Genomic DNA, 24091 nt, shown 5'->3' on the forward strand with positions numbered 1-24091 from the left:
TTTGTTGTACTTTTCCAGCTGAATTCCAAACACAAGTTCTTCACTGAGACCTGGCTTAGACCTTGGCTTCTTTTCAACAGCCAGGGATTTGTTCAGAGATAGAAAAAGACAAAACATGGGGGTGGGGGTGTCAGGAGATGTGAAGTGCAAGTCTGCTGAAGAACTAGTCCACTGCAGCATCGTGGGGTGGATCTGAAGTAGCTCAGGGCGAGTTGGGAGAGGGGACACAGAAAGACTGTGGGGAGGGTCACTATAGGATCAATAATCCCTCATGATATACCAAGACCATGAAACCCAGCTACTGCAGTGGGACAGCTGATTCCAATAGAATGGCTTTCCAGAGGTGGTGATAGGAATAGCAGAAGTGAACCAAAATATTGCACACTTCCTGCCCACAGATCTGAAAGCTGCTGCTCCATGATGTGCTGATCTTGTAATTTTGTATCACAGGTGTCTAAGACAGGAGCCAAATTATTTGGATGGGCTACAAAACCACAGCCCAAAGCCCTTACCATCAAAAAAGGGTAAAATAAAGTTGGGGGGAAAAAAATCCCACAACAGTATTTGAACTTCTTGCATAGGGAAAATAGCAAGAAGGAATTCTGTACAAATGCAGTCTGTACATGCAACCCCACAGAGACAGACATTCAAATTAATGTTTTCAAATTCCAACATTTCTGAGCTGCTGCTTGAACCACTTGAAAGGGGGGCACTTTTCATCTAGGTGGTGGGGTTTTTTTAGGTTACTAGAAAATATTTTTCTAATATGTAAAATGTGAAAGGACTATTAAAAAGATGGATGTTTTGTATTCTGTTGCTTTTGATGACTAATTTCTATTTAAAGGTTAATTGTGAAATATGTGATGCCCCAAAATCGTGTAACAGTTTATTCCTTCCATGTACAGGACAAATTCATGCAATAGAGCATTATTCCTTCAAGCCTGTTCTCTTTGGTAAAGCTTTCGTGTCAGAAAATGCTTATATTTGCAATTGTCTGATGTTTAGAAATAGAATTATTCAACATTCCCTCGTAGTTGGCTCTGACCTCTTGTTTGCGTGTGCTCTCGGTTCCATTTCGCACTCGATGGATTCCCAGCTATGTTGTGCCACCCCGTGTCAGAGATGGCGAATTGCACAATTTGCTGAGCATTGTGGCACGAGCTGGGCGTTGGAGTCCTGCAGACGACATTTAAACAGTTTGTGCATTTAAACAGTTTTATCAGCAACTGAAGCACATTTAGAAAAGCATTAGAAGTATTTAATATGACATTTAATTTTTCTTAAATTGTTAATTTACTGGAAAACTTTCAACCTCTTGACTTAGTAAGTCATGGTGGTCCAATACTGCTCTGTTGAAAGACAAGGAAAATTATCTGTTGGGTAATAAAATTATTCTCTACAGAAATTAATCTCATTTTATACTTTATACCAGAAAAGAACAGTACTGATTCAAAACCTGTACTGACAACTGGCAAACTTATGTTTGCTGATAAAACAAGGGGTGTTCAGGTAAGTTTTGATCCTTGTTAACCGAGTGGCCCCTAGAAGGGAACTTTTCTTCTCTGAGGTGCAATGTGCCCCTCTAGGAATCACAGACACCCTCGATCTTTACAGCTCAGCCAGACCCAGCTCATTCTGGAATAGTTCCAGCTGTCACAGATCCTCTGACAACAGGCTGAGCTCTCTTGCCATTCAGTCCTCAGTATCTGGGCAAGTACCTCACAAACTGATCACAAAAGCCTCATAACCACACCTTCACTATTAAAAGCTGGGCTGCTACAGACACAGGAAGTTCCAAAGTAGGAACACTGGTCAGGGGTTTGGTGTGCAGCTGGGAGCAGCCGCAAAAAAATCACATCCTTTAGCATGGAGCGTTTGGTCATCTTCTTGCATCCTTACCTCCACAAACACCAGTGACAAACAAAGGTGGCAGGATACATTTTTTCCTTTTTGTTGCTTTACTGTATTTCTCCCTACCAGTGGTTACATACTCTTTCTTTATACTTAAGTAGCTCTTGCTTTACATTTGTAACTTTTATGTGATAATGTATACAGGCCTCAGGCCATTTGCTGTGCATGATACTAGTTCTTTCTGAATATAGTTTCAATGCTCTAATTAATTTACCTTAATAATTGTGATTTTTTTCCTGTTATTTGTAGATTTTATCTTTGCTGGTTGGTGGTGCCTGTGCTTTCTTTTCTTCTTTAGTGTTATTTTTCTTTCTCATGTTTTCCATGCTTTTTCTGCACCTTTATGCCACTTCTTAATTGTTTCCACACTTCTCCACATCTGTCACATTCATTCCAAGTTCCTTCAGCACCCTAAAATAAAAAAAATTTGTTATTGTTATTGCAGCTATCAGGCAGTAGGTCAGCTGTGATTAAATCAGAAGCTGTCTGTATATTATAACGGTATGTTAGTGGTAGGTTCTAAACCTTAGCAAATCCTTACTTCCATCCTTATCTCCTCCTCCATAACGGTAAGTAACTACCATTAGCATTCTGAGGTATGTGAAAAACATTTTAAAAAATAGATTTGTGTAATGTCCTGAGCTTCTACTGTGCATATGTGATGAACAAGGTCTGTATTTTGGATGCCATATTTATACAGCTTAAGTTGTAGTGGCAAATGATGTGGAAATTCAGGGCCTTTGCTCCATAGCTCTGTAAGCAGTGCCTCGCTGGTTTGTAATACTAACATTATCTATCCAGTACCTGAAGGGAACTTACAGGAAAGATGGGGCAAGACTAGCCACAAGAGCATTTAGTGACAGGACAAGGGGGAATGGGTTCAAACTGAGAGTAGGTTTAGATTACGTACCAGGAAAAAATTCTCCCCTGTGAGGGTGGGGAGGCCCTGGCACAGGTTGCCCAGAGAAGCTGTGGCTGCCCCTGGATCCCTGGAAGTGTCCAAGGCCAGGTTGGACAGGGCTTGGAGCAACCTGGGCTAGTGGAAGGTGTCCCTGCCCATGGCAGGGGGTGGCACTGGATGATCTTCAGGGTCCCCTTCCACCCCAAACCATTCTGTGAGTCTCATGGAGAAGGTTCCACTCCTGCTTCTGACACTGCTCTCACAGTCCCCCACTGAAGTTCAGGCACAGCACTGTCGAACACACGGAGCTCAGTGAGGGGACTGTGCCTATTTCCCGTTCTGTATCCCGGGCTCGGTCTCTCGGGTAACACTCCTATGACAAGCGGCCAGCGGGCAGGGCGGTGCCGATGCCCAGGGACAGCAGCTAATTAGGGTTAATCACCTCCGGCCGAGGGCTGCCCGGGGCGGGGCCCGCCCGTGCCGCGATCCCTCGGAGGGCAGCGCCTCGGCCCCGGGGTCGAGAGCAATCCCTGGGCCGTCCTGAGCCAGGGGGGGACCCATCCCTGAGCCGTCCCTGAGCCGTCCCTGAGCCGTCCCTCAGCCATGGCGGGACTGGCAGGGGGCACTTGGTGCGTTCAGCCTGGAGGAGGCTGAGGGGAGACCTCGCCGCGGTCTGCAACATCCTCGTGAGGGGCAGAGGAGGGGCAGGCGCTGATCTCTGTTCTGTGGGGACCAGGGACAGGATCCAGGGAATGGCCTGGAGCTGTGTCAGGGGAGGTTTGGGCTGGATCTCAGGAAAAGGTTCTTTCCCCAGAGGGTGGTCAGGCACTGAACGGGCTCCCCAGGGCAGTGGGCACAGCACCAAGGCTGCCAGAGCTTCAGGAGGGTTTGGACAACGCTCTCAGGTACAGGGTGGGGTTGTTGGGGATGGCCTCATGCAGGGCCAGGAGCAGGACTGGATGATCCCGCTGGATCCCTTCCAGCTCTGCAATCCCAGTCCGTGTAATCCTTCCCTCCCGGCCCCGCCCCCGCCGGCCCCGCCCCCGCAGAGCGCGCGGTTTACGCGTGCGTGCGAGTGCCCGACCATCACGTGACGGGGCGGCGGATGCGCTTCCGGGTGAACGCGGGCCCGGCCCGGCCTGGCCTGTGCCGTCCGTGCCGTCCCTGCCCCGCGCTCTCCCCACAGGTACGGCCTCGGGGGGCGGGAGCGGCCAGCCGGGAGCCTCAGGCCGCTGCCCGGCCGCAGGTGCGCAGGGGGCTCGGCCGGGGCCGGACCGGGCGGCGCTGACGGTGACGGGCGAGAGGGACGGACAGGGACCCCCCCGGGGACGGACAGGGACCCCACGGCCCCGCCGTGCCAGGCACGGGGAGAGCTGTGAGCACTGAATCCCAGCTGGAAATCCCCCCTGCCCCGGGATATCCCTGCCCGGACGGGCGCAGAGCCGGGGCGCGGAAGTCAAAGGGTTGCTTTGGAGTGCCTTTTGTTTTAGTCCCTCCCTATTTCCTGCTGTTAACGCAATACGATAAATAGTAGTTGCTTGTTTCTGGGTGACTCGTGTGCATGTTTAAGTCCTACAGAGGAATATGATTTGTATTTAGGCAGGCTGTAAATTCTTTGTGACAGAAGTCAGTGTTTACCTGTAAGTGAGTCTGAGTGGCACAGAAATGCAGATCCCTCTGTTGCTGTGAGTGTGGATTTCAGAGCAGTGTTGGAGAGGAAAGCGGGACTATTTTCAGAGGTTTTCTCTTTTAGCTGTCTGATTTCTCTGTGCTTCAATGCTGAGGGAAAGGAGTAAAAAGGAGGCAAAGAACTGACATGTTTTTAATGAAAGCCCTTGTGTCACCTGATGCAAACTTGCAACAGATAAAGTCTGAATGTCTGTCTGAAGTCTGGGAAAGATGTCCTGTGTTCATGGTCACGTTCTGAAAGCCACTGGAATTATAGAAACATTTAGAAATTGCCGTGAGCTCCATCGCGTGGGTTTGTGCACCAGGAGATGTGTCTGTTCCTTGCTTTTGGCTTGCTGTAAAATCAAATGGGAAAATTACTTTTAGAGGCACCTCTTTAATGCCTGGAACCTGGAATTAACAGCTAATGTTTCTGTTGACACAGTGAGGTGAAATGTAGGGGGGGGAAAGTAGGCTAACCTTTGTTGAGGTTGATTTTGACTTTTTCAGGTGCAGACAGCTTTCTGTTCTTGACCCATCAAATGCATCATTCAGTCTGTGCTTGTCGTTGCAATGGCCTTGCAAAGAGAAATTTTATATCTGTTGGACTTCAGATGCAGAAGTGCTGATGGAGGACTGACTGTGGGTCTGTGTGTTGGATGGGCAGGTGGGACCATGGAAACGTGGAACTCCTGTTTATTTGTGTGTTTGCCTGCGAACTCAGAGGGGAAAACCTAATTAATTTTTGCAAGGAGTCTTTAACTTCATGAATAAAATGATCTTAAGCTTTCTGTTGTCATTCCCCCTCTCCCCCTTTATTAAATATTTGGGACAGACTAGAGTCCCTGTTTAGCTGTACAGTAAATTTTAAAAACTGGCAATTTTTAGTAGGCTTCTTAAGACTGTTGTACTTGATATTCCAGTACCTACCAGCTGAGGCAGCTTGGCATTAATGAGAGAATTCTGAAAATTATCTATTCTTTTAGGAAAAAGGATGGAAACAGTGTTGTTTAACCTCTGGTGCAAGCAGTGTTGTTCTTCAGATGCAAACTACAGTGGGTTTAACCCACTGTTCTGGAATGGAAATGTGTTCATCAGCTGCAGTGAAGGAGGGGTGGGTTTGAGTCATGTGTTCCTTGTGGTAATTCTTTTTGTAATATCACAACTTGCCTGTTGGGATACTTAAAAGAATGAAAGGCATTGTTGAGCACCAAAGTGGCTCCAGTAAGAGGGCAGAACCACTTGGCAACCCTGCATCCAGATGGGCTTTGATGTGTTGAAGTTTCTGACCTTTAGATGACTCCCAGTCTTCCAATTCCATTTCTTTAAGCAAAATAGAAAGTAATGGGCAATGGAGAGTAAGTCAGGTTTGCTGTTCTCAGAAAGCACAAGTGTTTGAGTTGACCATGGAGAGTGCCTTGATCAGGTAGAAATTAATTGCTTTTCTGTATGACTGATAAATACTTGCATTATTACAATATAAGACATTTTTCAAATTAAGTTTTTAGATTTTAGTTTTACAGCCGAATTAAAAAGACTTTGGCTTATTATAAACAGATGTCAGCACTGCCACAGCACTAGTAGGAGGACTATTCTAAACTCAGCTTTAGTTTGTAAAAGCAGAATTTTTTTTCCCCTGCTTGTAAGCATTTATATTAATTGATGTAAAATTATTTTAGTCATCACTTTTCTAACTTCCTTGAGAAGATTACCCTTCCTCCTTAATTTCTCATTCTTCTAGTTGACAAATGATAGTGCTTTTATATATGAGACTTGAAGTAAAAACATCTGAAACAACTACTCAGTCAGCACGTTAAGTAGGATGCTGAAAACCTAAAGTCAGTCTTATCTGATGCTGAACTCAGAGGTTGCCTTGTAAGTTGTTTTCAGTTGTCCTGTGTGGTATTTAGCAAATGATTGCTTTCTGATCCACCTTAATAAGAAACTGCTGGCAAGTAATGTGAGGAGTGTTTTGTAAAAGTATCTTAAACTTTGATAACAGCATAATAAGTTTATCTCAGTGTAATGAAATACAAGCAGGTAGGAATTGCTTCTGCACTGAAATGCTGTACCTTTGCAATTAATAAGGTTACTTCATGTTTGGTGTTTTTTCAAAAGTGTGGTGAGAAAACTATGAGAGTCTTGGAGGAAAACCCAACTTTAAACTGTGAGGGAACTGTGCTGTGAGTGCAGTGCAGGTGAGCTCAGGAGGAGCATCTTACAGCCACCAGCACGGTGATGAGGTTGGTTGGGGGGGCATTTGGGTATTTTTCTTGTCAGTTTTCTTAATTGCTTCATCTGTCCCCCAAGAGTGGAGCCAGCAAGTCAGGTGTTCTTTTGGAGTTATAGTCAGCTGGGTGTTTGCATCAGGTGGTTCGTTCCATCCTGGTGTAGCCACTGTCTCCTGGCTGTGCAGGGTCCCTGGTGGCACTCCCTGTGCTCCATCCCCATGTCCCAACACTGCAGAGAGAGCTGCCCGGATTCCCTGACAGTGCTGAGCACAGCGGGGTGTCCTCTCCCAGCACACATTTCCAGTCCCTGGTGCAGTGGCAGGGCAGCACCGGCACACCCACGCCTGCTGTGCTGGGTGTCATCACCTCAGGGACAGGCAGGACTTGTTTCAGGAGCACAGGCCCATCATTCAAGCAGCAAGAAACTGCTCCAAACAGGGTCTTAGTCAGAAAGGACAAACAGAAAGAGGAACAATTGCCAGGGGCAACTTCTTGAAGGTTGTGTGCAGCAACTCAGAGGTTCAGGTGCTGAATGATTCCAACAAGGAGTCTGACCCTTCAGAGGAACTAGGTTGTGATGCCTGTGCAGCTTATGCTAAGGAAAAAAAACCTCAGGAGCAGTTAATTGAGGGTGAGATAAGGAAAGAGTTTAATTTGTGCCAAGGCTGTGCCGGAGATGTTACATTTTATAACACTGCTTGACCAATCCAAGTTTTGTCCATTCCGTTGCCTTTGCTCTGGTCCACCCCCTAGGCCACCCCCTGGGAACTGGGTCTGGGGGCTTTTGGGATCACTTCTTCATCATTCTCATCATCCTCAGAGCACAAAGGGTACCCGGTCACCCAGTTCTTGACTCTGTTCTGTTGTTCAGGCCAAGATATGAGTGTTCTCTGAACAGTATAGGCCTTGCCTTGACAAAAGACTAAACATTCCTACTGAATTCAGGGGTAGATTTGATATGGGGAGCATGGAATGGGGTAAGAGGGTTGAGGAATGTGTAAACTACTTGTGCTACAGGGTAGGGAACAAGGGCTGCTGCTTCTACTTCTTACAAAACTTATAAAGCTTACAAAATTAGAAAAATAAGAAACTAAAAAGGTCTTAAGGCATCAATTGCTACCTTCTAGAAATTTAGTTTCAGTTTTCTGAGTGAGGGAAGCAGGGAGATGTCAGTAACAGGTTTAAACTGAGGTCATTAGTGTTTACTTCTTCTGTAGTACTGCAGTTTTATAAAAAGATCAGTCTTTTAATTTTTCTTTATTAATCAACTTGTGTGGTGTAGCTCTAAGCATTGCAGGACGTTTTAAGATCAGTTTGTGGTTGGAATCAGGTCAGGATAAGAGACATTTGGATTTGTTGGGAAAGATGATCCTACAAAACAATAAGTGTAATTTGTTTCTTTTTAGCTATGTAAAAAACCCACATCTCTGAGTTAATTGGCATTGTTGCATTTGAACTTTGTACTTACTGGTGTTCTATGTTGATTGCTCCTTTGCATTTAAAAGTACCATTGTTTCTTGTTTTGGTCAGTGTTTTGTCATTGATAAGTTTACCTGTTTCTGCCAATATTTAGAGCCAACACAGCCAAGAACTTCAGCTGGTTTGGACTTGTATGTCAGCAGAATGGTTTATCATGTTCCATTACTGGGGATTCCTTGTTGCTGGTGATGGGTGAGCCTGAAAAAACACAGCTTCCCTTGCACATCCCAGGGTGAGTTCTCTGAAAGCAGCCTCTTAAACAGTTATATTTTAAGTGTTTGGGTTGATTGGTTTTTGTTTTAATTTTTAAATGGGTTGTATTTTAGATCTGACCGTGTGGATTTTTTTTCCTCAAAATATACACTTATTCGTTATCTCCTATAGAATCTAGAGACATGTCAGGTTTCTTACATTTTGGAGTGAACTGCTGTAATCATAAATGATAAATCAGGTTGCTCAAGGGCTGGATTTTAACTGAGAGGTTGATCCTGCTTGATTACAGGAAATCCCTTCCAACCTCCATTACTGTATGATAAGCCATTCCATAAGCAGTTTTGTATGGGAAAAAAAGTAAAATGGAAATGATAAACTTTTCCCTGTGCTGTTTTGGTTTCTATTCTGCATAATACCTCAACCTGGGGATAAGTTAAAGGATGTGTTGCCAGTATGGGAATTACAGTAGTATTGAAGTAGCATCTTCTGTTATGTTCCTGCAGCTCCTCTTTAGCCCGTTGTCCTGAAGACAAGAGGTTCTGGCTGACCAGGAGTCTCTGTTAGCAGTGCAAGTTGGCTGGAGAATGGAAGGTGTTGAGTTTAAGGAAGAATGGCAAGATGAAGATTTTCCAAGGTTTTGAATTTTGTTTTAAAGTCATTCAGATCAAACACACAACATCCACAATAAGCCCCCTCTGTCTTCCTGGTGAACCAGTACTCAGTAATGATCTTGAATGTAGTATTATTATATATTAATAGTATATATTTAATAGATATTAATATAGTAGTCCTGAAAAGGTTTTGTGGTGTGTTTCTTTGTGGTCTGGAAGGGGCTTGCTTCATGTTCTGTGGAAGTGAAGTAATGCAGGATTGCCACTGCTGACGCTTCCAGTGTTGCTGAAGTGAACATTTGTAAGCTTGGCTTTGTTTATTTTCTGTGATGATATTTTGCAGCTACATTGTTTGTATATTATTACCGGTGTCTCAAGGCCCAGATATTTCATTGAGCAACATTCCTGAGCAGTCTGTACCAGTTAAGGCTGCTTCTGATGCTTGGGCCCACAAAGGAGCTGCATCAGCTGACTTTGGAGGCATTTCTGTGATCATGTGACTAAACTACTCCTGTCATACACTGATGTCAAAGTTTGTCAAGCAGGGATGTGACAGGTTTTCTTAAGGATGACACACTGGTAGTAATCAGTGTTCTGTCACATCACCAGATGGTCCCTTGAGTGCTGTAAAGGAATTTTCTACTACTTTGGTGCTTTGTTTACTGAGAACTTGAACTTAGGCTAGAATTAAATTTAGTTCAGTACTATCCCAGAGTGGTTTTTTTACCAGTGTGTAAGTCTAAATATTTGGCATTTAAAAAAATGTAAAGAGGTTTTGTAACAATAATTTCTACTTTGTGTCCCAGGCCCCTGCCAGAGGATGATCCTGTTGAATCTGAAACATTGGCTGCAGCTGGAACAGAAAGCCAGGCTGGTAAGAACATTCCACTCCAGTCAAGCTGCTTCCTACTTAGCTGCTGTTTTAAAGCTCCATTTTGCTTCAGGGGGTTTTTCGGTGTGTGGGGTTTCTTGGGTTGGTTTCTTTGGGTTGGGCTTTTTGTTCTCTTTTGAGTCAGGCTTGAGGAAACAGCATTGTAAATGGCACTTCTGTATGTGAAGGGTATTATAAATATCTGATCTAGAAAGAAAAGGGTTTTGGAACAAAAATACGAGAGTCTTTGTGCTCTCTGTGAGCAGAGCTATCCAGGTAGTGCTGGACAACAAGGAATTATTGCACTCACTTCCTGATCTGTCTTCAAATCTCTGTTCATTATTTGACTTCTGTTCAGCAATTGGGGCCTACCTTGGTTTTGCTCCCAATTTCAGACTTTTGTGGCTATTTAGGAGCATTGCCTGTTTCAATGGTCAGAGGGGAAATAATATAAATGGCTTTTTTTTACATTTTAAATTTTTTTTGATTTTGTCTGTGTGCTGTACTTGTGGCATTTCTAGTGCAGGATCAGTAATTTGATGTTATTCCCTGCTTTCAAGTGCTGTCTAAATCACATCAGCATTTGCCTTGTGCCTGAAAGCATTCTGTGTTTTCACAAACAGGTTCTTTGACTTTCTGTCCTCACTGTTGTCTGTCAGGTTTTTTTTTCAACTTGTATGTTATTTTTTATTTCATCAGAGGTGGTTATGATGTTACTGATGCCTAACAAAAACAAGGGTAGGGACATGAATCTATTGTATTATTTGCAGGATTTATTTGGTATAATATCTGCAACAACTGGGTAAACTTACAATCTTAAAACTTGAGATCTTTTACCTTCTGTTCTTTTCATCCCATATTAAACTCTTAATCCACAGATACATTGTTTGAATTACTGGCATTAGCATACAATCTCTTATGAAAGAGCATGGTGCTGTTGTGTGTTATTAATTTGCTTGTCTGAACTCATTTAGCTTTGGGAATAAACAATTTGCTTTTTTTAGATGCAGAGGTTAATGGAACCAAAGTGAGGAAGAAACTAGTGGCTCCAGATATCAGCTTAAATTTGGATTCCAGCGAGCAACCTGCTTTGTCTGATGACTTGGATGAGAGTGGAGAGATTGATTTGGATGATTTAGATACTCCTTCAGAAAACAGTAATGAATTTGAATGGGAAGGTAAGTATTTTGGTCCTTTGCTCAGATCCTCTAAAATATTTCTATTTTCTTATGTGCAGGTGAGCAGTTTCTCAAGTAAGAAATAACTATGACTTGAAGTTACAAGAGGAAAAACATAAAGGGAGTGATTAGATTAGAAATTGGAAATGGGTGGAATGAATTTTTAAAGAGCAAAAGGCCTCATCTGATTAGTAAACAAGCAACATAATAATAGCTGTAACTCCAAGTAAACTTAGCTGAATACCATCTATATATACATCTGTCTATCATCTACATATACATCTATGAGACTTGAAGTTATGGAAAATCCTTTCTGTTGCAGTATGTTTTTAAAAGCCACCCTGTCAAAAAAAAATCTCAAAGGTGTTTTCTATGTGTTAGAGGTGAGTTTAAATGGAGGGAACATCCAAAGGGATAGAGATTGGCTGCCCAGGAACTGATGAACTGCAATTTAAGGAGGACTGAGTGGTATTTTTGAAAACACTGAGTAACACCTGTCTCATACCTTCCTGTGGTAAGAATGGCAAAAGCCTTAGGGTTTGCTTGCTAGTAGAAGAGCCTCAGTTTTGTGTCAAGGAATTCTGAAATTACTTGATAGGAAGTTAATGTAGCTATAGCCACAGTAGTAATGATCTTAATTTTAAGAAATTAATAGATGCTTTATCCTACTCTTATAGGCAAAACTTGGAGATTCTAACAAATTTTATTTGAGGCAAACATTTTGTGTAGGAGTTGAAGCATAAAGTTTAAACTTAGAGTTTAATTATGTTTTAAGGCCCTTTTATGTAAACCAAGAACTGTTGTGTTGGTCAGTGTGTTGAAGTCTCTAACATCTGTAAACTTCATGGCTTAAAAATGTCTCTAAGTAAACATGTAAACTCAATTATTATTTTTTTTTATTCTGAAAGTAAAATAATGTTAATTCCTGACTGAACAGGAAGTTCTCTTCTCACTGTTATGTTTGAAACAATACCCGTGGAGAAAGAAACACTCTTTTTAGGATAAGGGGGTGGTTTTGTTTTTTAGAATAGCTAAAGACATGTTGCAGGTGAAGTTTTCTTAACAGAGACGGGGTGTTTACCTGGATAAAAGGATTTTCCTTGTTTTAAGAAGAATTGGTATTTAGGGGTAGTTTTGCTGTGATGCGAAGGAACTGTTCCAGATGCTTGTGTCTTGTTTTTAAAAGTGGCTGAAAAGGGTTTCTGTCTTTTCTTCCTTTAATGCTGCTGCCTTCATTTTCCTGGAAGGATAGTTTCAATTAACAGCTTTGTCTTGGGAACAGACAACTAACTTGCAGTAGGTTTTTCTCGCTTTGGGTAAGGTCTGTGCAACAAAGTCAAGAATCATCATTGAATTGATGCAAATTGTCTTACAGATTGCTGTCACATAAATTTCGTATATATTGATTACACACATGTGAATTAGATTTAATTTCTAATAGATTTGCCTGCATGTCTGCTTGCAAGGTACCATCAATGTTTTTAATCATGCTTGTATGTAAATCTGTGATCAAGCAACCTCTGTAATTCTCATTGGAGTTAACCACTTTGTCTATTTTGGTGCCATTCACTGAGGTCTGTGTTCTGAAAGCCTACAATTAATTAGGCTTCCTACACAAATGGAAATTTTTCACATACTTTTAACACAGAAAATTACAGCCAACATGAGTATGTTGATAAAATATCCCTGACACCAGCTGGTCTGTGTGACTGGCTAAAGAACACCAAAATAGATCAGACAGCAAAGTGGTTAACCAGTGCTGTACCTGATTGGCACTGTAATGGTGTTCATAATGGATCTTGAACGTGTTTTACCTTTGGCAGATGATCTTCCCAAACCAAAAACTACTGATGTGATTAGGAAGGGCTCCCTCACTGAGTACACTGAGGCAGAGGAGAAGGACGATGGGCGGCGCTGGCGGATGTTCCGGATCGGAGAGCAGGACCACAGGGTGGACATGAAGGCAATTGAGCCCTATAAAAAAGTTATCAGTCATGGGGGTAAGGATTGGCCATGTGGGGAGGGGAACTGCTGAGCAGCTGCTTCTGTAGGCTGAGCTGGGGTGGCACAGGGAGAGCTTTGGGCATAATGGCTTGTGATGGTTCTTTTTTTGCAGTGTTAAGACACTGGTGATTTAATAATTTTTTTCTCTATTAAACTAAAGTTCCAAAATGTTCACATGCACTAAAGTGCACATATGTAATGAGATGTATTCAATCTGTTCTACAGCGTCACTGCTACCAGTACAGTTTTTTTGGTTTTAAGTGTGTTGAAAGCACTAACTGTAGATCTACTAAGGCCAAAATCAATTCATGACTTCCCAACAGTCTGTGAAGTTTAGGTTGGAAGACAAGTTGACTTAACTTAAAATAAGATGTTATTAAATATGCTGAGATGTTGGTTGTAGGTACAGCATTTGATTGACTTCAGCTATTGCTTTAGAAGTAGACAAAAAAGAAATCTTGAGGTCTTCTGTAACTGTAAGAATCTGTCCATGTAGATGTTTGTAAATCTCTTTAAGGTAAATAATGAAAAAGCTTACTGAATGTGCTTGACTTTGTGTAAATGTAGTCAATAGTAGTCATCTTTGTCACTACTGTTGCTCTTTTCTTTGGTTTTAGGTTATTATGGTGATGGGTTAAATGCCATTGTTGTGTTTGCTGTTTGCTTTATGCCTGAAAGCAGCCAGCCTAACTACAGATACCTGATGGACAATCTATTTAAGTGAGTCATCATCTGCCTCTGAATACTGTCTTAATTCCACATTGTGAAACTTAGCATTCTAATATAAGGACAGTTACTTCTCTCTCTTTTTTAATAAAGCTTTTTATATTTCAGATGAGGGAAAGGTAGCAAATAGAAAAGCAACTGCATCTGCTTCCTGGGGAAGGAAAGAAATGGATTAGATGTCGTTCAACAGTGTTGCCAACTCTGTTTTTTCATTATTTTTAATATATTTGAGCATAGGAATTATTAGGAATTACTTTCAAGTGAAGGCTGTGGACACTAAAGTTTTCTGTCTCCGCAGGTACGTAATTGGCACTTTAGAGCTGTTGGTAGCTGAGAACTATATGATAGTTTACCTGAACGGTGCAACCACACGGAGGAAAATGCCCAGTCTAGGCTGGCTCAGGAAGTGTTACCAGCAGATTGACAGAAGGTAAGAAGCTCTGCAGTGTTTTCTTACAATATTCACATGCTCAGTGATAGACATATTTGGGATGAAGTGCTGTTCAATGTGGTGTCTGGTCCCTTTGGTTAACATTTGTTAAGGAAATTGCTTGGCCTGTTGAAAACCCCTTCCTAAGCTGGACACTATGGGATAATGCTCCAGACATGCCTGGGGGGTGCTGTGTGGTGTTTGGATTTTTTTGTGTGTGTTTTTTTTGTTTGTTTCATTGTTGTTACTTGTAGGGTTGAGGGGGTTTTTTAGGTGAAAACAGTAGTCTTAGAATATTAAATATTGTTATCTTGTAGAATATCGTTAAAACTTAATGTATTAATATAAGGTTAATAATGTGTGAGCCACTTCATCATTAGCTGTGTAAAAAGATTCAAAGAAACTTCTTCTTGGAGTGTTTTTTCCTTGTCATTCTTCTTAAATTGATACTGTGTCTTAAATTTTTATAGTATTTTTTCTTCTGCCAGATGTTGGTTTCTAATAATGGAATGTCAGAGTACTAGGTTTATGTGACAGGTGGGCTTGCAAAAACACACTTGTTTTATATTCAAAAACCCCTTGTTGTCAAGCTGCTTTTTTCTTCTAGTAATTACTTTCATTGTTTAAATTCTTCAGGTTAAGGAAAAATCTGAAATCATTGATTATAGTTCATCCTTCTTGGTTCATCAGAACACTCCTGGCCATCACAAAACCTTTTATTAGGTAATGCTCTGGAAGCTTTTTCTTTTTTTAAGTAATCCTGACAGCTGTTTACTTTGAACTTGAATAACTGTTTTAATACTGGTCTAGTTGAAAATGTTTAAGTTGTAACTGTACCCTGCATTTGTTCTTCCACAGCTCAAAATTCAGCCAAAAAATTAGGTATGTCTTTACCCTGGCAGAACTAGCTGAGCTCATCCCCATGGAGTACGTTGGCATCCCAGAGTGCATAAAACAGTACGTTTTATTATTCTCCCTGTTCTCACTGTCCATGTGCTGGAGCTGGGGTGTGTTGTAAGCAGGGTTTGGTTTGACTGTAACACTTGGGAACTTCAGCTCAGATCCCTGCTGTCCGTAGGAGGGTCCATGTCTGACCTCACCTGGGGGTGGAGGAGCTGGAGGCACCATGTCCCTGTTGAGTGACTTCCAGGGTGGTGTTTGTGTGATCACTGAGTTCTGATGTGCAAATTAAGTCTTCTAGAGACAAGGCAGTTGTTCTGCACCTCATATATATGCGAAGCTGACTTGTGAGTGAGAAATTCTGGGCATGTTGGTACTGAAGTTATTTATAATACCTTCAGTGTTCTTCAGAGGAACAAGTGCTGAAATATCACTTGGGTTGGGCTTTCATTTCAAAGAAGAGCAGTGTTGGGAAAGTGCTGAATCTCTACCCATTACAGTTCTAAACAACTTTGATAAATGAGGGCAGCATCAATGTCATTTTTTTCCCTTCCCTCCAGATATAAATATCCATTTTAACATCAGTGCAATTCTTCTCTCAAAAATAATGACGATGCTTTTGTCAATAGCAGTTGTGGGTGCAGTAAGAGAGTAGAAACCATAAACTTGGGTCTTAAACCAGATGATCAACTGCTCAGCCTGTCAGAGGGGATAACATCCAAAACCTGTGGCACGTTCTGCACCGTCAGAGGCGATCACAAACCGGGAGGACATGGCCTAGTGTGTGCAGGCAGAGGGGCACATCCGTGTTGGACAAATCCTTGTGCTCCCACAAATAGCTGGGCATTGCAGGAAACATTCAGCTGGATCAGTTCCACAGTTGAACTCTAAAACAAAGAGAACTGTTTTCCTTAGGTGGGGATGAAAGAATGCTAAAGGAGCCTGGTGCTCTCTCTAGAATTTTTTTTACTGGGTGTTTTTAAGGATGTGTTATGAATATTCAGATTGTAATTCCAACTCTTGAAAGAATCCTTTCTGTGTTGATAAACCTTTAACTGTTCTGCAGAAGCTGAACTTAGTTAACTTAGAGAGTTAATTGTCAGATTTGGAGGATTATATCTGGCTCCAAACTGTTATGAATACAGACTTTAAATTTTAGTGGTGAATGTTGATGCCGTGCAAGAGGTCTCATTGAACTCATTTGTTACGTCATAATAATTAAATGTTTTTTGTTTAATGCTTATAAATGCTGGAACTACTATGTATTTTTTCTTAATTATATCAGATTCAACACTTGATAAGTTTCTACAAACTGTACTGACACTAATACTAGTTTGCAGCTTCTGTTGATTTTGGCCTTCATATGTTATATTTACTGAAATGAAACTTTTCCTCACCAAGGTATGAAGAAGAAAAGTTTAGAAAGAAACAGAAAAGGTATATTCATATTTTGATTAGGGTTGCATCTAGATAAGACAATTTGCACTGCAACTAACTCCCAGTTGATTGGCTTGCATAAAGGAATAAGCATTTGTAAATATAAACATGCACTCGTGCCCAAGTTTTTATGCATGAAAGGAACCCTCCTGTACTTGCAGGCAGTAAATCATCTACAGAAGCTCACCCTGGGGGTTCAGACAGAGATTTGGGAATAGTTTCTATTACATTATTATGTGAGATGCTCACTTCTAAGGGAATACATGTGTTCTCAACTGAGTCTTCAAGAGGCAAAAGTAGTGTTTCTGTATGAATCTACTAAATCCAATTTCCCTGTTTCTAAGGAGAATTGATACCTGAAGATGAGCTGTATTTAGGTGCTAAGCTGTCTGTGCATTAGCAGAGATGCAACTCTGTAAGAAGTTCTAATATTGAATCTTGTATTCTTGGTATTCACTACCTTTTTAGTTATTAACTTGCACAGTTGCAATCTAAATAAGTATTTTAGTGCTGTTTGTATTTGCAGTGCCTACGTTCCTTGCTAATAAACATTGGATTTCCATTTTGTTAATTTTCAGTCTCCTGCTAACTATTCAAGCTATTCCAGCAGCTGATGACATTTTTTTGATGGATATGTTATTTTTTCACCCACTAACAATTGTATTGAAAGATTTTGCTACTAACTTTGGTTTTCTTTTTTAATTACTTTTTCTGTGTTTGCATAACTATTAAGGGAAGCTTATTGTCTAAATTGGGTAGAGAAACACTGAGCAATTAAAGTAAATGGAATTTAAATTCTTTCTGAAAGCTAGCATGTAAACCTAGTGATGTGTTGGACGTTCTTTAGGAAGTGATAATTTTGCAGTGTGTGACCTGAAGTACTAAGCCTGTCAAATTTAAGAAACCCTTTCAGTAAATGTCAAACAATAGTTCTGCTTGATTTTTATTTCCCCAGTGTGCATAATTTGGCCCAATTCTGTTGCAAGGCCCAATGTATTCAGGATGCAACCCAGAGACATTCAAACAGTAATGCACAAACTTTTAAAAATCTCAGTACAACAAGCACTTTTTAGTGTCCCCTGCACTACCATCACTTTTGTACAAAGGAGCGTGTTCCTCAGTGAAAAACAGATGTAGAGAAGAGATGACAGGATTTGATCCCAAGTCTTCACCCAGGTTGGAAGCAGCTGTAGCATTATTTACTGTATAACAGAGGCGAGGGAGCTTTTCTGAGGCACTGCAGGGAGGTCAGGGCTGAGCTGCAGCCTCAGAGCACCCTTTGCACTGTGCTCCTGACTGGCTTTCCAGCTGGGCTTGTTGCTTCCAGACCTCAGTGCTCCAGACCTACTGGATCCCAATGTACTTGGTTCAGTCCTTACAGCTGCAAGAAAGAGGAGGGGAAAAAAAAAGCAAGCAAACAGAAAACTTGCCTCCCCTTTTTATGGGTTCGTGGCCTAAAGGAGCTGCCAGTGTTTCTGTCATTTTGGAGAACTGGCTGGTAATAGTTTGAGAGACAGGTTAGACAAGTTGTTAGAGGGCAAACTCTTTGTCTCTCTCACTTTGGAACTGCTGTTGGTTTTAAAATTAATTTACCTCCATGCGCAGCTTACTTTATAGAAGATTGAATTAAGACTGTAGCTTGTTATTACTGTAAAGAGGAAAAGAATGTTTTGTGCAGGACTGTCAGTCATCCACTGGTTCCTGCAGAGCAGCATTTTGTTTGCTAGTTGCAAGACAGATGTTAAAAAGTAAAACACCAAGTAAAAACCACCTTTATCAGCATGGTGGGGAATTTTTCCTGGGTAATTCCAAAAGTCTTAAACTTAGTAGAAAAAATATTGCAGTTAAGGAGCCTCTTCGCTTTTGTTGATTCAACTAATCCTGTTACCTTCTTGGCTTAATTACTATAACTCTGAAGGTAATTCAGTGCTTATTCTGCAGCATATGAATTCCCCAAAGTGGTAGTGCTTGCCAGTATTATTGTATTACCTGTAAGCTTGTATTCCTGTTTGCATTTTTTAATAAAAGCACAAGACCTGCTTTTTTCTTCTGTAGTCAAACTTCACTTGCACTTTTTAAATGTTTTCTCTCAAGTGCTATAGTATTTAAATGGTTTCCTAACAGTTCTTTTAAATTAATTAATTAATTTCTACGGGGAGGTAGGAAAATAGATATTTTAAAAAACCCCAAGAATGTTGTGACTGCATTAAATAAAAACCTTAATTTAATATTTAATTACTAAAACTTTTCCCATGTGAAAGCTTTGTGTTTTCCTTTTAAGACTAATAGTTTTTTCTTAATATATGAGCTACCAAACTATGTTAACAAAGTCTTAATTTTAGTGTTTCTTTGCTGAGCAGAGTTGACCAAGAGCTGAATGGAAAACAGGAGCAGAAAAGTGAACAGTAAGTCTGGAGCGCAAACAAGACTGAAGAATATGCAGATGGGATGATGCTGTTTCCATTTCCAATGTGTTCTCTGTGTGTATGTATCATATAACCTGTTGCAAAAGGTGCTTTGGACTAGCACAAGAACTGCTTCCTGCTGTATTGGTTTGTCTTGACTTTAATAGCTGTTTATGTACTCGTTTTATACTGCTAAATGTCAAAGAACCCTATGTTTTTCAGAGGATGTTCTTGCCATTGTTTATCTAAATGATGCATGTTCTTCAGTAAAATATTTATATACCTAAATGTTAAAGGAAAGAGATAATATATATTTTTATGACTGAGCAATATATTGTGTGTGCCTGCTGAAGGAGTTCATTTGCAGGTAGACAAGGCCGTAAGTTACTTGTTTTTATTGTATCAATCTGTTTTGCTGTAAATGGTCAAGTGCATTTCTTCATTGTTGCAGGAACTTGTTTGGTTATTAACAATCACATGAAGTCTTTCACGAGTGCAGAGACCCTTCTTTTTGCTCACACACCCAATACAGGCTCACTCCCTACCTTGAGAGCCCTTCAGTCCCCTGTCCAGGGTCCAGAACTGCAGTTCTGGGAACATCAGGCTCTTGGCCAAAGGGTCCAAGCCTGAGACACAACAGAAGCTGAACTGTTTGAATGACTAGTAAAGTATCAGACCTTTCTCAGCTGAAGTTGTGAATTTATGATCTGCTTCAGGACATCCAGACTGTCTCAGCTCCTGCTATGAAGTGAGTTCATTGCAGTTCTTCCTGGATGAACCTTGGTTGTCCGTAGTAGGAACTCTGGTCATACTCAGTAGAACTTGGGAGTTACACAGTTATTCCAGCCATAATACCATTTTTTTTGGCAGAAGTATGGGGAGTCTTATGCTACCTGTGTCATCCCTGGAGAAGAAACATCTGTTTCGAAAGCTCTTAATTTTTGCACGTGATACAGCAGTACTTTACTTTTACAAAAGTGATTTAAAGGTTGGGGGTTTTTCTGCTCTCCACAACGGTGGTAAACCTGTGTCTGTAAGAGGTGTTCTTGGACACATCACTACTGTTTATACGTTTATTGAGGCAATCGTAATGCAGCGGGGAATATGTTGGAGAAGTTTGTAACATCTGATAAACATTGCAATTTCCCTGTAAGGACAGGTGCATGCAAATAAATTCATTCAGGAGTTGAGCAATATAATGTTCTAGCAAATATATTAAATCTTTGCTTTTGATGTTTATTGTGCTCACAATTTTGTCTTTGCCAAAAAATATCACTTCTCAATTATATCTGAAGTTAGTGTTACTCAGTTACGTTATTAGAAAAAAATCTGGTTGTGTTCAACCACATTACTGCCTGACACTAATAAACAGCAGCTGAGAGAGAGTTCTGGGGTCAAGATTTTGCAATTAACAATCTGCTGTCTCTAGTGATACCTGTACAGACTCTGGGAGCACACTGATGTCAGGTGAGGGGAGCTTGCCCGTGTCTCTGGAAGGTTAAGTCTGCAGTTTGAAGATGTTCCTCTTGAGATCAAAGTTCTTTTGTTACAGTAGTTTCAAAGAGATTAATAAACAGGGTGTACTTGTATAAGAGGCCGTACCAATGTCAAGATGCCTTGCACACATTCCATCAGGTTTGGCTCTTGCTCTGAGGGCAGAGCACAAATGCTAACAGTTTCTTTTGGGCTGCCTTATCTCCTGCCTCAGTTTCCATGTTGACCCAGATTAATGTCAAGTTTAGTCAGTAAACTGGGCACTTGCAGCCTTCTGATCCTTTGACAGTGTACATGCAAACCTGATTTTTACTGGGTTTCCATGCATCCTAAGCTAAACAGTAAACATTCTGATGATCTCATTTCCATTTTTCCTAACTGAAGAAAGGTTTATTCTCAGTGGAGGGGTTGTAGTTCTCTCTGCCCTGTTCCTCTCTCTGTGTATAGTGCAGTGTGGAGAAGCAAGTGCTCTCTATGTGCCATATTTACCAAATGATGGGATTGTTGTTATGTTTCCTGCTGGCCAAGTGAGTCCACAGTTTCATGCTGCAGGAGTTTGATTTCTTTTGGAGACGTGTATGTGTTTCCCAAATGGTTTATTTCTCCAGTATAAGTTGTGAGCACAACAGCTCTTCTGTCCCTAAAGATACGCAGCCTGAGAAAGAGGTGTACTAAAGAATTATCCCCCTCTGACTTCTTGCAGCTCATCATTGAATGGTGAGGTGGATGTTTACAAAAAACAAAGTGGTCCCAAAGTTATGAGTAATGTTTTGTCAAACTTATCTTTTTTTGAAATCTATAATATAATGTAATATATTTTAATAATTAAAAACATGAAAAGTTGGAATGTCGTACTTTAATAAAAACGATTTCAAAACTTGAATAAACTTTGTGATAAGATACAGTATTGTAGGGAATTCACCTTTCAGTGGCACTTCTAAAAGTAAGACTCATGTTGCTAGAATTCAGTGAGCAGAGTTAAGAAAAGGTAATTTCATGAGTCACTAATTTCCCTTTGCCTTGGAGGTCTCGTTAGTTTATATATAAATGCACAGCAATAAGTCATTGCCTGTCTCCTGTTACTGCTGTGGACAACTGAGAGAAGGTTTGGGCCAGTGGACTCTCCATGGATGTGACATTAAGTAAAATGATTTCTGCAACAGGGTAAGTCTTCAGAAGTGGCAAAGGGATTTTGGAGAAAGTGTCATTAAAAACTGATGTGAGTAGACTCTGGATTGAATGTTCTTGACGTTCTGTGTAAGATGGCAGAGCCATGTTATGTTGGAAGGGAATGGAAAGGGATCTGCAAGGATTTAGTGCTGCAGCAGATTGGAGTCTTTGAGCTTCTGGGATGTTGAAATGGAGAATTTTTATTCCAAAAAGCATGGAACTAGTTGGAATAACGTGTAACTGTGTTCATAACAATGCAGTTTATCATATGTTTCCTTTATTTTCAGTGAGGAATAGCACTGACTGCTGTGAGGAGCTGTACTGACAGTTACCCTCTGACTGCACGTGACTAGGGCAGAACCTGTCTTTGTTAGCATGTTGCAGCAGATTTCTTGCATCGCACACTGAAGTGCTCTAATGACACCCTCAAACCTTCCAGCAGGTCATTGGTGTCACTTCAAGATGAGACTACAGGTCAATCTAACGACATGACCTCCAAGTGTCATAGGGAGGAGAAGGTGGCCTTGGTGCCTGCTCCTGTCAGCTTCACTGGTGGCATCTACTGAACCATCTGTGCTGAACTGAAAATAATAGAGATACACTGGGAGTGGGCACTTTTCTAAACTCAATCCGTCACAAAGTTTCTCGGTGAAAAGCGTGTTTCTTTCAGTGTCAAATTTTTGTTGGTGTATCCTATGGATTTATACAACATTTACTGTCTAGAAAAATGGTTTCGATTCATGTCTTCTCAAAAGCTGTTGTTTTTGGAGATGACTTTAATTCTCAAGTCATTCCAGTCTCCCTTAGAAAAGCCTCATGTGAGGAACAGAGGAGAGGGATAACAGCTGGTGTGCCTTTTGTAACTGCAAAGTCTTACAAAGCTCTCAGTGAAAATTTTTACTCAGTCCTTGTGAATGCAGGTCATTCTCTAGGACTTGTTTCACCGACTGGTTGTTGGAGATGCTTGAAATAAGTGCTTTAATTAATTAATACTTTTTAAGGACACCTGGCTTTAGTCAGAGTAGCATTCTGAAGTATAACAAATATTTAAGTGTTTGTATTCTGAAAGACCTGTGCTGCAGCTTTCTTAGCTTCAAAATTCTAAGCTGAACTGCACTGTTCCCTTTATCACGTCTCATTCCCATATTGAGCTAACAGGAAAAAAGGGCATTTGTGAAGACAAGAGGGTGCAGTTATGTTGGTTTTTCCTGATTCCCTTCAAGCATGACTGAGATCACTGACATTAAAACCATTCTTTGCTCAACTAGATCTTTTTTCAGTTTTGCAATCTGGACTGCCCAGATTACTCTGATTTAAAATTAATGGGCTTTTTTTTTTTTTTTTTTTTAGTATTGAAAATAATCTGAGAAGAAGCTGCTGGAGTGTTTTCCAAAGTCAGGTCTTCTCTTACCACGCTCCTTGCTCAGCTTGCACAGCTGATAGTTAATATTTATGACATGGAATTCCAGGTTAATAATTATAAAGAAGAATTCACGGAGGACAGATGCTCACGTTCCTGCAGTTCTGCAGTGTTTCTTAGTCATCATTAATAAGACAGGGCTGAACAGTGGGGTGCTCTAATGGTTGAATGGTAGATAAAGGGTTACCAGAGCAGGATTACATTGTCAGTATCTGTAAACTCTAGTATGTGTGATGTGGGAAATAGGCAGTATTTAACACAACGGAGCTGCAGTAATCATAGAGCACAGCTTGTGAATCACGGATAATAGAACTGGCATGATTTGGCTGCTACCATTCGTCACCGCTGTGACTATTTTCCTTTGCCCCTTTAATATAAAAAAATGTAAGTACCAGACTCTTCACCTACCTCTTAAGAATATTATGACTTTCTTTTTAAATAAGCTTCTCTTTCCTGTGTTCCGAGGGGTCGCGGGGTGACAAACCCGCCTGCGAAGGAATGTGCGGGCGGTTATTGCTGGGGGGGAACCCGCGTGTCAATAAAGCCCTGCCGAGAGGGCCGGGGGTGTCACTGCAGCGGGCGCGGGGGTGGCCCTGGAGGATCGGCCCCGTGTCTGTCTGTCCGTGTGGGATCGGCCCGTGTCTGCGCGTCTGTATGTCTGTCTGAGATCGGCCCCTGTCTGTGTGTCTGTCCGTGTGGGACAGGCCCCTGTCCGTGTGTCTGTCCGTCTGGGACAGGCCCCTGTCCGTGTGTCTGTCCGTCTGGGATCGGCCCGTTCCGCTTCCGGGTCACGGGCCGGCCCGGGCGGGGCCGCGGCGCTTCCGCCCGTGAGCAGCGGTGAGGAGGGAACGGGGCCGGGATCGGGATCGGGGCTCACGGAAGGGGCTTCCCGGGGCCGGCCCGTTCCCCGGTGCGGGGAGTGCGGCGGGGCCGGGGCCGCCCGTGTTGGGGGCGCGGGGCCGTGGGGCCGAGCAGGGCCCGGCTGAGCTGGGAATGCCCGGGATTTCCATCACCTCCCGGGCCGAGCAGGGCCCGGCTGAGC

At 41.7% G+C, this 24091-nt stretch overlaps 2 protein-coding genes and 1 long non-coding RNA gene across 7 annotated transcripts in view; 2 read left to right on the forward strand and 1 right to left on the reverse strand.

The window, feature by feature from the left end:
- Positions 1 to 930: 930 nt before the first annotated feature.
- Positions 931 to 2868, reverse strand: LOC108498358. The gene is made up of 3 exons (XR_001875156.1): positions 2822 to 2868; positions 2126 to 2322; positions 931 to 1176 (listed from the first exon to the last, which is right to left on the reverse strand). It is a non-coding gene; the product is annotated as an uncharacterized LOC108498358 (long non-coding RNA).
- Positions 2869 to 3884: 1016 nt separating this feature from the next.
- On the forward strand, positions 3885 to 21342 carry BNIP2 (BCL2 interacting protein 2). 5 transcript variants are annotated; one of them, XM_017816949.1, is made up of 12 exons: positions 3885 to 3998; positions 8285 to 8422; positions 8907 to 9037; positions 9821 to 9888; positions 10890 to 11063; positions 12887 to 13063; positions 13685 to 13787; positions 14092 to 14223; positions 14860 to 14946; positions 15082 to 15180; positions 16525 to 16560; positions 18921 to 21342. In XM_017816949.1, exons 3-12 carry the CDS (start codon positions 8988 to 8990, stop codon positions 18967 to 18969), a joined length of 975 nt encoding a protein of 324 aa, XP_017672438.1. In that variant the 5' UTR covers positions 3885 to 3998; positions 8285 to 8422; positions 8907 to 8987; the 3' UTR covers positions 18970 to 21342. The 5 variants fall into 5 exon arrangements, with proteins under 5 accessions (XP_017672438.1, XP_017672440.1, XP_017672441.1 ...); XM_017816950.1 differs by lacking the exon at positions 3885 to 3998 and adding an exon at positions 4044 to 4058; XM_017816951.1 differs by lacking the exon at positions 16525 to 16560.
- A 775-nt stretch (positions 21343 to 22117) lies between these two features.
- The window catches only part of GTF2A2 (general transcription factor IIA subunit 2), a 10471-nt gene continuing 8497 nt past the window's right edge, over positions 22118 to 24091 (forward strand). The window contains exons 1-2 of the mRNA XM_017816742.1: positions 22118 to 22156; positions 23754 to 23959. Of these exons, the coding sequence (XP_017672231.1) occupies positions 22118 to 22156; positions 23754 to 23959 (245 nt within the window). The remainder of the gene's footprint in view (positions 22157 to 23753; positions 23960 to 24091) is intronic.

This window comes from Lepidothrix coronata, unplaced genomic scaffold (assembly GCF_001604755.1).
Source record: "Lepidothrix coronata isolate B3197 unplaced genomic scaffold, Lepidothrix_coronata-1.0 Scaffold58, whole genome shotgun sequence".
Classification (NCBI taxonomy): domain Eukaryota; kingdom Metazoa; phylum Chordata; class Aves; order Passeriformes; family Pipridae; genus Lepidothrix; species Lepidothrix coronata.